The 15,611-nt window shown below is 39.4% G+C and overlaps 1 protein-coding gene across 1 annotated transcript in view; it reads right to left on the bottom strand.

Moving 5' to 3' along the window:
- The window catches only part of nr5a2 (nuclear receptor subfamily 5, group A, member 2), a 90,034-nt gene extending 76,506 nt beyond the window's left edge, over positions 1-13,528 (bottom strand). The window contains exons 1-3 of the mRNA XM_041792159.1: positions 12,646-13,528; positions 9,614-9,732; positions 6,228-6,369 (exon numbers count right to left, since the gene is read on the bottom strand). Coding sequence (XP_041648093.1) covers positions 6,228-6,369; positions 9,614-9,732; positions 12,646-12,727 — 343 coding nt within the window. The 5' untranslated portion in view covers positions 12,728-13,528. The remainder of the gene's footprint in view (positions 1-6,227; positions 6,370-9,613; positions 9,733-12,645) is intronic.
- Between the last annotated feature and the right edge of the window lie 2,083 nt (positions 13,529-15,611).

A 15,611-nucleotide genomic window follows, 5' to 3' on the forward strand; every position in this document is an offset into this window, starting at 1 on the left:
TAATGGGTCAAACCTTAATGGGAAGTTGCCTTTATTATTTTTCTCAGTTAGTCAAATACAGAAGATGTTGGAGAAAAAAGATTTTTAAAGTCTCCATGAGGAGTTTTAAACTGGTTATGAAACGGATTGAAACTATAAATTCTATATCTGTATGAGCAACAAAAGAAAACAAGACCATCAGCGACAAGACAAAACAGATTCAAGCTTTAAAACCCCTGCCACAGTGAAGGTGTCTGCTGACCACAGCAGGGGTTCTAAACCTGGGGGTCGGGACCCCAAGACACTGAGAGGGGGTCCCCAGATGCCTTCCAAAAACCAAAGAATATTTCTAAACTATATATCTACCTTCACCAAGGAGGTTATGTGATCGAGAGGGTTTGTTAGTTTGTTTGTTAGCAACATAACTCAAAAACTTATGGACGGATTTTGATAAAATTTTCAGGAAATGTCAGAAATGGCATAAGGAAGAAATGATTAGATTTTGGGAGTGATCCGGATCACCATCTGGATCCACAATTTTAAAATCTTAGTTTGTTCATGACTATTCTTAAATGTGCACGGCTGTGTTCATCTATGCTTCAACTACCTTCAGCTACAGTTCGGTTCGTGGGCTGAAAAGTTTGAGAACCTCTGGACTTCACTGATGAAGAAACTTTTTTAAAGATTTGTTTTGAGTCTTTAAAGCCTGTAGAGCTGTGGTTCTGAACTGGTTTAGTGTCAGGACCCTGCGCTACTTCCATTATGACATTGCCAGCAAAACTTCTGAAATTTTCAATCATATTTTCATGGTTTTTAAAGAAAAATTGAGCTGTTTGGACTGAAGATGGAAAAAAAAAGACGTAATGAACCAAAAATGAAAGCACATCATTGACTTTTTGCAGCATTTTTTCAACGCACACATCTGCAACCCACTGGAAATTGATTCTTGACCCACTTTTAGGTCTTGACCCACCAGTTGAGAAACAAGGATTTACAGGACAGGACAGTGGATACAGTTGGAAACTGGGTTGACATGTGGGACAGGAGCAGATTAGAACCTGCCCGCTCCAAGGACAACTGCCTCTGCACATGGGGCATACAGACAGAACCAAAAGACTTTTTTTTCTTACATTTTCTACACAAAAAAATCCCCGTTAGTGATATGACTGACTCTCTGAATAGATCATGATGTAATTTATTTCCTACAATCTCTACCTACACAGGGACAGCACAAAAACAGCAAAAATATGAGATGTGCTATTTTGTCCACAGGGGGCGCCAGATCACTGAATCATAGATTCTAACAGGAGCTTTAAAAAGCGTGCTCTGAGACTTAATTGTGGCAATTTGGTACTCTGTAATCCCAGAGAAGTTGAAAATACCCAAAATATTTGTCGTAACTAATCATGTAAAATATTTAAGTGCGGAAATGCATTTTTTGAGTATGACTCAAGTTAAAAAATATGATTTACCTGTTGGTTTCAACAAATTCTAAAGCAATAAAAAGTATCAAAAAGTGCTGCCTAGGACTATTCAGTGTTAAATGAGTTGAAAAAATACAGCAGTTTTTTCATTCCCTTAAAAGTGGCGATTTTGGAGATACAAGGTTTTGGCCTGACACCGGTGATATACTAATTTTGAACAACCATGCTACCCAAAGTAGGCTGATTTAATTATTACAAGTAAAAAAGGCTTAAAGCTGCCCTTTAACCCATATAGTTCTCTTCCACTGAGTTCAGAACGTCATTCTTGCTATGATGAAGTTGGTCCCCACAGGTGGGACTTCTCCAACTAAGTGGGTAACTTCACTCATGGTGCAAAAGTGTCTAATGCACAAAGGCATTCAGGGATAACTATGCAGATTAAGGGATGATTGTCAGACTCATTTATAACTGTTTACTGTCTGGTCTTATAGTGTATTTTTACTTTCATCATATGTCACACAGATAACCCTGATTCTGAAAATAACTTTTTGTCAGAATAAGATAAAATAATTTACTGAAATTGATGCATTTAAATAATTCAGCTCTATTTTTAGGCTACAGGTTGTAAACAGATTTGTGTTTCTACATCTACCAGGTTGCCTTTTGCTCACACTGGATGGAGGTTCATTTATTTGAAAGAAACACTATTAGTATTTGAATGCTACATTCTGTGTCAGTTTGAGTCATTTTTTGGCATTCAGATAACCCTCTGCAGAGGTTTTAGTCACCGTGCAAAAGTACAACTTTGGCTTCAACTGCTTTTTGTTCTGTTATCAGTAACAGATGATAAAACGGATCTCACTGTGGGACTGTGTTAATGTCACACTGTCACTTCACCTTATATCAGGGCCTTGACCTGACTTTAAGCCATCACACTCAATCATCTAGTCAATCAAAATACACACATTTTACTGCCGCCAGTGTCATGAAAACCCTCAAACAATACTCTACTTTTCAACAAACAGGAAGGACACTGAACAAAAGACATGCAAAAGCATACAATCTAAAGTTTCCCTCACATTTTTCATCCACATTTGGTTTCCACTTGAATTCACATGTTGCTACAAGCTGCTGTGTAATGGAATGAAAAGATTGCAGTTACAAAGCACATGACCCAAACCTCCTTTTCCTCTTTCACCGCGACTCTTCCCTTTTTTTTTCAGATCAAACAGCAGCTTCTCCCTCTCGCCTGTGGCCCTCTGACCACCTTTTTGGGCTCCTCATGAATAAATGTATGTGTTTACCAGGAAGAGCCGTGCGTGTGTGTGTGTGTGTGTTTTGAGGGGTGTCAGCTTCTTCTGTACGGGACGTCTTTAGCGGTCGTGGCAGGAGTCACCCACCGCAGCTTCTGGCCCCTGACAGAGCGCTGCAGGGCCCGTCGTGCCCCCGAGCTGAAAGCTACAGCTAGCAAAACAAATCCAACACCCACATCCCCCCTCCCCACTTGTGTCAGCTGGAAAATGACAGGCCGGGACATCGTGCCCAGCGGCCATTCACAATTAACAGCAATTAATTACAGCGCACATGGCAGGTGGAGGGAGAAGAACCCTCCGGAAAGATTTTAGTTAGGCTGTCTTTGCTCTGCTTTCACCCTCCAGAGGTCTTATTTCTTTTACACGTTTACTTTTCTTAACTGTGTGTGAGCTTTCTTTGAGCTTAGGGAGTTTTAATTTGGATTAAATTACAAAAGTGTTAATAATTCTGTTACTTTAGACTGAAACTTTATGAATAAAAAAATATCTTCCACAAAGAGAGCTTAAAACACAAAAATTTCAAACCGTTTTATTTTTCAGATGACCTTCAGGTTGCTTTATTCCAAAATTAGAGATTTGAGTATAAATGTCCCAAATCATGTATGAGAAAATAATTGATTTTAAATGTTATTTTTGAACACTGAAGAATTTTTCTGTCACTTCTGGACAGCCGTGTTTGAACAAGCTCCTGAGCCACGTTCAAATCAAACAAAGAAGCCTGGAAACGTCCGGCCAAAAGTATCAGCATTACCATTCTTGCCCACTGCCAAGTTTAATATTTTATCTATTACCCTGTCTGGCAAGTTTAAGTACAGCGTTGCTACCAGATACCCCCCAACTCCCCTTGACCCCATCTCAAATACTAATAACCAATGCTAGACTAGGAAGAAATTAAAGGTTTCACTCCACAAAGTTTTGGCTTATTTTCTCATGTATACAGATATTACTGAGATGTTCATAGTTAAATGTTAAAATAAATCTCCTTTCATAGAAATGAGAGCAGGGCAGGTCTAACCTTATTTAAGGTGGACATGTCACTTTAGAGAAAATATATTCAAATGTGAATTGATCTTGGAAGTCTATTTTCACTCTTCCTCTCCAAAGAGCCATGATTAACCATAATCACATCTGAATAAATGGACAAAGACAAGCTCTGATTTTTTCAATAATACTATAGTAGAAGTCTTTAAATACCCAGACAGGAGTCCAGAACCTCCAGTTTCAGCCTGCTCCCTCCATGCCTTTCAGTAACAGTAATTGCACAGAAGCATGATGATCCAGAAAAATAAATGATGCAGTGCTCAGAATAAAACAACACAGCCTGGGTGTGCTGCTCCGCTCCTGCAGATATGTACGGCACATTCTAGATCACATTTCAGCAAGCTGTGTTTAATATTAAACTCCAGAATAGACAATATCTGTGCTAAACTATTCATGAAATATGCTTGGAAAAAATCCACATGCGCACTATAAAAGGATATTTTTTCTTTCTAATAAGATATATTGTTCCAGCCTGGATGCTTTTATTGGTGGGATGTAGCTAAATACTTTAACTTAATACAATTCACTTTTTGCTTCATCGTGTAATCCCACAACTTTTGTTGCTACAGAAATTAGTCAACAGTCATTCCCGTTTCAGTCCAGTTCTTGCATCTCATCATTGGCTTACGATTACTTTTAGGATCAATTTCAAAATGTTATTAATCAAATACAAGGCCCTGCATGGCCTGGTCCCTACATGAGCCACTATTCTGACTGTGCATTTGCAGCTGACACTCCTAAACTTTGGAACAAACTTCTTGATAATATCAGGTCTGTTAAATCTGTAGTTTCTTTTAAAAAGCAACTTAAAACTCTTTTTTTTTTCCTTAGGTTTTATCGTTTCTATAATTTCTACCCCCGCTGATGTTGTGTTTGTAATTGAACATATCATTAGCCTCATAGCATAATCACAGAGTCTTTTTTTTTTTTTTTTTTTGCCAAATTGTGATATTTGCCTAACTCTACTCTCCTATGGCTGCTCATTCACTGTGCCTTGTTTCTCTTAAAAAAACCCTTAAAATATGGCTTAGGCAGTTATGCTATGAGGCTAAAGGTATGTTGGCTATGTTATTTATCGTGGGTATGTTTATGTTTGTTTGCTTGTCTACCTGCCCCTTTTGGGATTTGTAAAGCACTTTGTAACTATATGTTTTAAAAAGCGCTATATAAATTAAGTTTATTAATTCTGATATTTACAGAGCAAGGTTATATGTTAAGAACAGACTTTGCTACAAAATAGAGTATATCCCCCAACCATACACGAGGGGTTAACCCTCCAAACCCTGGATTGCCGACCATCCTAAGAGGTATCACATGCATTGATTACAATATCCCAGGATCCACAGGACAGATCTCTGTAGAATGAATTGTGGTCTGATGATTACCTTCAGATCGGCTCCAGGTGCTTATATCCCTTCTAGAACATTTTTAATCCAGGTGCAAAGTGCGTCATTCTCTTTGACACTACAAATCCCAGTGCTAAATCCATGATAATGACTATTTATTATGTTTTTTGCAGTGAAAAACTTAGCAGTGCTGCTATCAGTCCTCCACTTTAACTCCAGAAGTAAATGACAACAGTTTCTTGTCAGCCTGTCAGCTAATTACTAACCTCTAATTTCTTCTCCAGTTGTTTTTTTTGGTGGTAGTGACCAATCAGAGCCAGCCAAGGATCAAAATAGTTATCTGCCAGTTTGGAAAGGTAAGGAAAAAATAGTCCTTTGGCCTAAATAATTAAAATGGGATTTCACATGTGTGCAAAATGTAAATTTCTCTTACAGAGATAGTTGATAGTTTCTGTTGTGTGTTTGTTTGCAAGGTGTTATTTTTTTCCTGATAGACAAGGCCTGTAAGAACTAAATGCAGACGTTTAAAGGTTTCTCATTGTTGTTCTAAGTATGAGTTGTATAAAGTTATATGAGATTCTGTGTCTGTTTTACTCTTTTACTTGTTCTTTCTGATCATATAACTTTTAAAACATTCATCTGACATCCTTGCAGCACACATATTCTGATAGTCCAGGTTGTCCTGAAAAATAGATATCTATATCTTGATTGTGCTGATAAGGGTTGAGATTCTGCAGGTATTTTTGATGTAAAAGAAATATAGGTGGACGAAAAATAGCAAAAACTGGCGTCAGCTACACAAAAGCGCCTATTCTACTCTGAATACACATTCAATAGATGCCATACATTTGTAACTAGTGTCAGCCATCTTTAATGCCTTAAAGGACCCTTATCAAGGCACAGAAATCACAGTAACTGTCCTGCAAAAGGCATATACTCTTTCTCCTTTTTGCAACAAACACAAAAACTTTACCCTGTTAGTTTAATGTGTTTTAATGTGCATGTTAAATATGCAAAAATAGATGCAGCAAACAGCAACATTTTTGGATTTTACATAATTGTGCCATAAGAAAAAAAGTTCAATTAAAGTTTCATATTAAAGTTTTGTAAACCTTTATCTGTACCTTCTAGCTTCATGCCGACGGTGAGGCACTTCTGGAAGCGGCAGTACGGGCAGCGCTTCCTCTGGGTTTTGTCAATCTGGCAGCTCTGGTTCTCTATACATGTGTAGCGCTTGTTGTTCTGGACGGTGCGCTTGAAGAAGCCCTACGGAGAGAAGCAATTAAGACGTCAACCCGCTTGACCCCTCCAATGCCACGGTAATTGGTCCATTCACACTCCCAGACAGATGGAGGGGGACAGCCTTAATGGGTACAAACACTCACACACAAAATATACATAGCAGAGCATGAACACACACTTTATAAATGAAACACATTTTAGTCTCTCTACAAAGTTTTTTCAAAATAATGCTAAAAACTCAGATTTTTTTATTTTTAATAAAATGGCACAAGGACATCAGTCATGAACTTAAATTTATTTTATGCTTTGCATATTTGCTTCACTGGGTCTCTTCTCTGCATAACAAAGATTTAAAATCTTTTTTTTTCTATTAAAATTACTCTACATTTCTTAATATTTTCTGTTCCTGTAAAGACTTTTGAATTTACCAGGAAAGCATCTTTTCAGCACCCTGCTTAATTATTGAAAAATATGAGCACAGCAGCCCAAAAGATCCAATAAATTGTATCCATAATTCACAGTTCCGGGATTACTGAGATTCATACCTGCAACGTGGAATTAATGATAAGCAGCAGCAGGGAAAATCAAACCATGGGGAAGATGGTATTAACGTATTCTAGATCCATAAGCTAGGAGGAGAATCCTTAAACCTGCTCTTTAAAAAAATAAAAATAAAAAAAAGAACGTGCGGCTGTCAATATCTCAGCAAACACAAATTTAATTGACAATCTGCATCGCCTGATGCGTCCAAAAAAATCCAGCACACTCTGTTTTTGATTATCGACTTCTCCGTGCTAAAAAAATATCCATGCTTCAGAAGGAACTTTCTCTCCAATTTTCCATTTAGTGCACAGCATGTGCTATAAATATCTGAACCAAACTGGGTACTAGCGTACTTGAATGACACAATATCAGATCTGGAGATTAAGTGGACAACATCTCAACATCACAGTCTTCATATGACCAAAAAAAAAAGGCAGAAGTGAAGAGATTACTGCAAGCAACATGTTGCAATTAAAGCTAAAAAAAAGTCTAATCTTAGACTTTTTATTACAAACAAGAACAAGATTAGAAATCATCATATAAATCTAAAAATGTGTGCTTTAAAGAGGGTACCAGCTGGAAGCAATGACCAATTTTTCAATGATTGCACCCTCTTAGCAAAAAACAACAACAGGAAATGAATTTACTGCACCTCAGTGCTGGCCTAGCTTTACTCTTATAAATTTCTCTTTCACGTCTGCAGCTTAAAAAAACACAAATTTTAATTTGTATGATGTACACAACACCTTTGACCACTAGTCACTTGCAATGTCATTCTTTAAAAGTTATTAAGCTATCTTTCAATGTTTTCCCAGGTCTGTCACTCAGGATGTTTGTGAGCAATAAAGGACCACGCAGCCCGTCCCAGCTTGTTGTTTTTCTTCCAACAGGTAAGGTTAGGAATGACTGTGTTTACTTTATGTGGCGTAGCATGCTATATGAACTAACTCTGTGTGTGCACGAGGAAAAGGATGTGTATTTGTGTAAATATAGGAGAGGATTACCGGGATTGAAGAATCTTTACTGGTGTGATTCACTCTTTTACACTCATTTCCTGTGTGTGCCTGTGTGTAAACGTGTTTCCTAAGCCCCACAATGAGCACACTCGACTAAAGCTGAAAAATGACCCCGCTTACAGGTTACAAATGAACAAACTAGAGATGACTGAATATTTCCCAAAGGAATGTGAAAATGCTTCATGTAGCCGATAACAAAATCTCAAACTGTTTTCTTTTTAATAGAAAACTCAGAATAGAGTAAAACTGCTATTTTTTCACAGTTGAGGCCATTACCCTCTAGATAAATTATTCTGCCGGTGTGATAACGGATATTTAATGCTAATATCAGCCTGTAACATCAACAAACTGATATATCAGTTCCGCCTTGACAATCCCACTTTCACTGAATAGATTGCATGCATTTTAGAGATAATCAATGATGAGCTGCAGGTGATCAATCAATATTATTCATGTTTCAACAAGGATATGCAGCGCCTCATAAAAGAGCTCTTCATCTACATCCTGCACGCAAACACACACACACATCAGAGCGTCTCATCTAAACTGGGAAGTGTGTTTGTGGTTTGAGCTGAGGCTGAAAACAGCAGAGATGCCACTGACGTCTCCCTTCAAGCAAGTGCTTTGCATCTCAAGGTCAATAATATGGGATCAAATCTATAACATCTGCTTTGAATAATGACCACATAGGCAAGAAATGTGCGCTGCCATCAATACTGCAAGCTGCAATTTTTACACTGAATAGTGTTAACACACAGACATTTGTCTTAGCTTAATTTTGTGCTGACAGCTTTACTGGGCCAACACAAAAACCCTGCTTGTGCCTGTTAGCTCGGCGGTGAGAACAGAGGAAAGAGGCAGAGAGGGACAAACAGGTTGATGATGGAGCTCAAATTAATAGCAGCAACTGTTTGCTTTGCAGTGGCCTCATTATTGCCGTGTGGGAAACAACCGCACAATGCTGACGTTCTCTTTATGAACATGTGATGAGTCTCAAACGGGGGGGGGATACAGGCGTGTGCAAACACAGACTGTATTATTGTGCTTCCACACCTCCTGTGTTTGGTGGGTGCGAATAACACTTTGCATGCTTTTCCACGCTGGCTCCACTTTAGATCACTCTGACACCCACAGGAAAAGTTTGTTAGATCAACTGTCACAACAATATTTGACCCTCGGCCTCGTTGCTTCAGGTTTTCCTGAAACTTTGATGACAAGGAGCTAAATCTTTACAGTGCTGGTGCACATGTGGCACGTCAGTCTGGGCAGGAATGCTGCCTTAATGCATGGCCTGCAAAAAAAATGCATCTGTGTGGAGAAACATGGGTTCCTGCACTAAATTAAAGCAGATGTAGAGCTATCTAAACGCATGTATCAGAGATTTATGGCTGCTTTTTTAAATACTGGTGAAATATTAATACTAGAGTGAAGATTTTTTATCGGAAAAAAAGTCCAGCTTTGCTAAAAATACTGCAGAAACAGAGGTGATGATAAAACAGTTGACCCATTTATAGTCACTGTTAATCACATCATGCTGGGTGCACTGTTGGAATTTCAAAATAAAAGCACTTATAAGTCGACCACATTTAATTAAGATCTCATCACGACAAAAAATATGTTTTGCAAGATTTTAGTGTCAAAAGAGACGTGGGGTCACCACGGGCAAACAACAGACACACATCATTTTCCTGCGTAAAGAGAACACTCACCTTGCAGCTCTCGCAGGTCAGAAGTCCGTAGTGATAGCCTGAAACTTTGTCTCCGCACACGGGACACATCTCGTCCAAGTCTTCGTCATAAGAGTAGTCCATCATTTTTAACTGGGGTGCTGCGGATGAGACACAGAGAGGAGTCTATTTCAGCGCTCACAGATCTCTTTTCCAAATACGCGCGCTCATCCATCAAGGTGAACCACGGGGAGCCACGCACGCGACGTAACTGGATGATTTTTGCCCCCCCTCACAAAGTCATGCCGAACATGTTGAGGATTAATTTAAGGAGGAGAAAACGAGTGAAACTAGATTTTGGACTTAAATGACGTGACTATTTATCCCTCCTTGTTACCTCCTATCCAACACTCTCTGCAGACAGAGGCCAAAATGTATTTTTGTGGAGAAAAAAGGGAAAAAGCGCATGAAAGTGAGCCTCATAAATATGCATGTATCTAAGTCGTGAATTCGCTGGGGGGAAATGGAGAGATATTAGAGTTAAGGATTGGAGGAGAAAATGTTACCGCCCACAGACAAATGAAGACACAGAGAAGCCCTCATCTCTGCAGGCGAGCAGAAAAAAAAAAACATGCAAAAGATACTTGAACCAACATTATTTTTTTCCCCTCTCGAAGAATATCTCATAAAGCTGCAGACCACTTGCTTTGTTTTCTTTTATGTGTTTAGTTATGTAAACGAACGTTTTAAGGGATTTTCTGGAAAAAATAGTCAGTTGAAAAACTTATTAAAATCTGACACAAGGTCTCTTGTTTCAAAATAAAGCAAAGAAGGAAAATTAAAGCAATCAATGCAATTTCTAATAAATTTAAATCAAATTGTATTTAGGAGATCATGAGCCAAAACTCCTAACTATTCACATTCAACCTCTGTATTTGTTGCACACTTTGCCTTGCGCATTACGCATACTTGCACTGATAAGAGTGTTTGTGACAGCGCAAAGCAAACAGCCTGGCTGACATTTACAGCAGTTACAAAAGCATTTATGGTTCTAATCATAAAAAAGCAGAGGATCAAACAGGAAGAGCTCAGTGGATGTGGCTGTAAAAGTGGAAATATTTTGTCAACTAACACACCATCGAAGGCCCTCACACACATTTATTCCTGCCCTACTTCAGAAGCCACTCGTCTTCTCACACAGACTTTTTAATTAGACGTGATTTCTGGTTTGTTAACGCGTCCTCCTGCTGGGAGCCGCGCTGCTTATTCCAGCTGAAGCAACAAGTTCCTCCGAGCTGACGGTTTTTCCCCCCACAGTCCTAAATTTCCGATTTTTTTTTTTTTTTCCTTTTTAAAGTGGCTTAAAGAGAGAATTTAAAAGGCCTGCTGTCATGACGCAAGGCAGTCGCAGACATGGACACATTTAAGCAAAAGGGATCGACGTTATGGGTGCGTTTTGGCTTCATTTTGCAGAAAATTAGGCCGTGAAAACGGACACAAAAATGCAGCCCATATGCACGGAAATAAAGCAAACGAAAAAAAAAAATTGAAAGAATTTTCCAAGTTTGTGCCTCATTTAAAAGCTGTCCGCCTTTGTGGTGCATTTTTTTGTGTATTTGTTAACCACAGGCTTGTATCTAAAGGAATTATTGCGTCCAAGAATCTGGAATCCGTCTGAAAGGTTAATTTTTGATTTGAAAAATGAACAATAAGAGTCGAACCATTCTGCTTGCCTGCTTCATAAAAACAGAGGTGTGTGCAATCTGTGTGTGCATGTTGCATTGCTTTACAAGTTGGAGAAACACACAGGTCAGTCTTATGCAATCTCAACATATATATTTATGTATAAAATGTGTCAGAAACGCTGATCACTCCAAAAAGAGGCTTAAGAGGTCTGCACGTTGGGCTACCTAGTTTTTAGTCCAGCGTAAAAGTAGATAACGGGATCTTTGCGCAGCCACTCCTCGTCTTGTGAGTATAGTGTGTTATCAGCGGCTCATAAAGCACGAGCGGGCTAATTGATTATCTCTGTGAGATGCCAGGAGGGGCACGAGGGCAGACGACTCAGTCCCTCTTTAAACTGATGCTGTTTTAGGAGGCACTTTGAAGAAACGCACCAAGATTAAAACATGACTCAATGTCTGCCGCAGGGAATTTAAATACATGTGCCAAATAGAGTTTTTCTCAATCAAAGCTGCGCATTTTTAAACAGTTTCTGCACAAAATTAATCAAATATCTAAATCAGTTTTTTTCTTAATGATTGGCATCATGACCAAATTAATATATATATATATATATGTAATTTTTTTTTTAATGTAAACTATAGAAGAGTAAGTTTGCGCATTCAAGCTTCAAGACATTTTTGGAACCTGTTTTTGAAATTGCATTGTCAGTTTGGGGTCAAAATAAATAAAATCCATTTATTTTCTCTTACATATAGTGTAATTTCATTATATCATGGAAGCATAAATTAGACCTGAATAAAACAGTTTCATGGACTAAAGTTTTCGAGGTCAGTTAAATGAAATCCTGCTCTGCATTTTTTCTTTTTGTCCTAAAAAGGCATCTCTGACTCTACTATTCTTTGTTTAAAGGCAGATTCACTCATCAACCTTCAATGCCAGTCTTAGCACAGATCCCCTCGGATTTTACGCGCAAGGTGTCCTCACTCTCCAGCCTGGGTGACAGCTGGGTAAAATTATTGTTTGATCAGCAGCCAAACGAAAGAGTGTGACTGTTTGTTGATAAGCATTCAAACATTTATGATTCATGTATGATTTCAAATTGAAGGATTAGAATGACTAAAAATAAGACAAACACCCACGAGTCCATAAATCTTACAAAAACGGTGTCAACAGGCCTTTAAATGAACTTTATTCGAGAGCAGGCCACAAAAAGTCAGCTGTCATTTGCCTGCGCTGTCCCAAAATGTTTCAGGTTAAAGCTGCTCCAAAGTTTGGCTGAGATTTCTGTGCGCACTGTGAGGACTTAAAGTAGGCACAAAACTCTCTGCAGAGGAAACACGCGGTCTGTTTTTTAGTCTTAGGTGATGAAAATGAAGCATAACTCTTACCTTGCATGTTCCTTGGCATGTGCCCCTGTTCCCCATACGATCGAGAGAGTCCCAAGGATTCAGTCTCGACTTTGGGCAGCATGTCAGCGCTGCCGGCCTGAGCTGGAGACTCCGCACCGCTCGGCGGGACACCTGGACGGGAGAGGCAGACGTCCTCACAAACACACCTCTAAATGTCCTGTGAAAAGAGTTTTTTTTTAGCTCTTTGTCTCTAACTTTCTGTCCTTCTTTCCGCCTGCTCCCCAGTTAGCGCACCATGCTCTGGATACGCAGCCTGGTTCAGGCTGTCTCCAACAGATCGCTCAGCATAGCCGGTGTGTCTGTTCTCAGTTAACTAGCTTATTTTCGCATTATTGCGTTACTTCACGGGATCGGAATAATTAAACCAAATACGCACGAGTGGCCCAAAGATACTTTGCGAACAGTTACGCGCGAAGTTTAAGAATCACTCTCCTACTCTGCTGAGTAGACGGCACCGCGTCCGGATTAGAAGACGAAGGTATTTTTCCTTTCAGCTTGTCCGAAAGTCTTTTTGAACGCGTGGCCCATTAAAGCGGGACTGTCAGCGTCACTTTCAGCCTTTAGCAGACGAGTACGCGCCGCCGGGGCCGCCCTCTCCTGTGCGTAAAGTCGGATTCGGTGTGTCGGTCGGACTGTCTGGAGATGTGGAGACCTCTCCTCCTCCTCCTCGAGGCTTTGTTTACTCCGCTCTCTCCAATCCGGGGCGCATGCGGTCGTCTGACATCATCTCTCCCCGGTCCAATCAGGCGAAGAGACCGGCAAACATCGCCTCAAACTCTACACTTCCATCCCTCTAAAATCTCAGCTGTTTAATCCCGTTAATGATGGACTTTAAAAAGCGGAGCGAGAACAAGGAAATCAAGCGAGGTGATGCAACTGGGTGTGAGAGCAGTCTCCCTGCGAGCGCACGGCGCGCAGTGGCAGCGCGCGAGGTGGGTAGATTGGAGCGCGTTAGAGCTGCACATGCACACACTCGGGCGCGAACATGCACTCTCAAAAAAGTAGTTTTTGGGGTTGGGGGTGGTGCTAATCTTTTTAAATCTGCTGCACATATTTTTATAACATTATTTAAATGAACCCAATTATCACATTAAATTTAGCCTGATACTCTGCGTCCAAAAACTCACTGATCTCTAAAAAGTCATAAGAAGTGATCAAATCTATTCTTTCTTTCTTTCTTTCTTTCTTTCTTTTAGGACAATCATATTTTTATAAAATGTGAAGGTGATCGTAAATTCTGCATAAAAGTCATGAAATTGAAAAATGTAAAAAGCCTCTGTGGCTTGTGTGTCTTTGGGTTTCGATGGTTAAATTTTGTGAAAACCGTGAGCAGCTCCGGCCTCAGGCTTCAAACGGCCTTTATTTTCAGATCAAATCAGCCCCCTTACGCGATAAATTATACCTTTGCCTCTGAATAATTATCCCTAATTGGCTGAGCAGGGATCAATTTGTGACCTGACGTCAGACTCAGGCTATTAAGCACACAAAGACATAACAAAATTATGCGTCAAGTCCCCGCAAACGCACACCTATTATAGCCCACGAGGACACACGTAGTGTTACCTTATCGTTGCTTTGAGCAGGGGGAGACTGACAGAGTGTGAGACACGGAGAAGGCACGGGCCAAAAACGAGAGACGCACTTGAAGGGTCGCGGGGGGCGCGCGCAACATACCCAAACGGGTGTGCGCACATGCGCGTATTAGTTTAAAAATGACCTCTTCACAACAGACAGACATCACGATAATTCGCTGTTTTAAAGAGAAATAAATAAAACTTTTTTTTTTTGTTGGAGGAATGCGTATCATGCAAGGTTTGGAGAAAAACTAAAAGAAGGACTTTTGGAATTTGTATCCATCACACCGTTTGGATAAAATCCTCTGCGCACTTTCTTATTTTTTTCCATTTATTTTTAAGAGCTTCTTGTTGAACTTATTCTGAGCTAAATCAGTGTATATTGTTAATTTTTAATTCGAGCTTCCCATCTGACACGACCGCCACATTGTCCTCTGAACCTATTTTGGAAAGCAGCAAAATGAGTCCAAGAATGAATGAAGAATTAAACCACTGCTTCATCTAAAAGGACTGACTCGTTGCACATTAGTTTAACAGAGAATTGCTTTTTATTACAGATTTAAAAATGCCCACACAATACAAGAAACCGTTAAGAATCAAGTAATTAAACCATATTATCATAGCATGAGAATGCAAATGTTATTATCCTATCCAAACTCTTCTGCAAGTATCATTGAAAGCAATCCAGCTGTTGTTTCAGAGATTCAAATATAATTTTGTTTTAATGAGCCTTTATTGCAAACCCAACAGACACTGTGGTGGTTAAATGTGCTCTATGCTGCAATAACAACATCAGAAGCAGTTGTATTAAAAAGGCATAGGCTATGTCAGCACACACAGTAAAAGTCCCCTTTAACATCAGATCCTCTTAGAAATAGTCGGATCCTTTTGTGAAAGTTTCCCCTTATGCTCACCAAAAATGTACCCTAAATGTACCTTATAAGTAACTTTATTACTGGAAATATCCTGTTCTTTATGTAAATATTTCCCTTCACACATTTACTTCACCTCTTTTTCTTCATTTAAAGGGCAAAACAGGTGTGATAACATGTATCTAATGTATGTAACAAAATAAAATCCAATAATTCAAATACACTTGCTGTGAAATTTTATTCTCAAAAATATTATTTTATCAGTGTTCACCCAAACAGCATATAAGCTGATACAGATTCTTTTTATCATCATTTCATGTGCAGCATCAGCCACAATATTGATAGGGTGCAGGAGTCTCCACCAATAAACAGCACTCCCTTAATGCTGGCCTGTGATTGGTTTAAGCTTGGTTACTTGCAGGCACGAAGGCGGAGTCAGCAGAGAGGACAAGTAAGGGGAGGAGGGTTGCAGGTTAGGTTATAAAATGACACAGAGTCT

Source organism: Cheilinus undulatus, linkage group 7, assembly GCF_018320785.1.
Source record: "Cheilinus undulatus linkage group 7, ASM1832078v1, whole genome shotgun sequence".
NCBI classification, from domain to species: domain Eukaryota; kingdom Metazoa; phylum Chordata; class Actinopteri; order Labriformes; family Labridae; genus Cheilinus; species Cheilinus undulatus.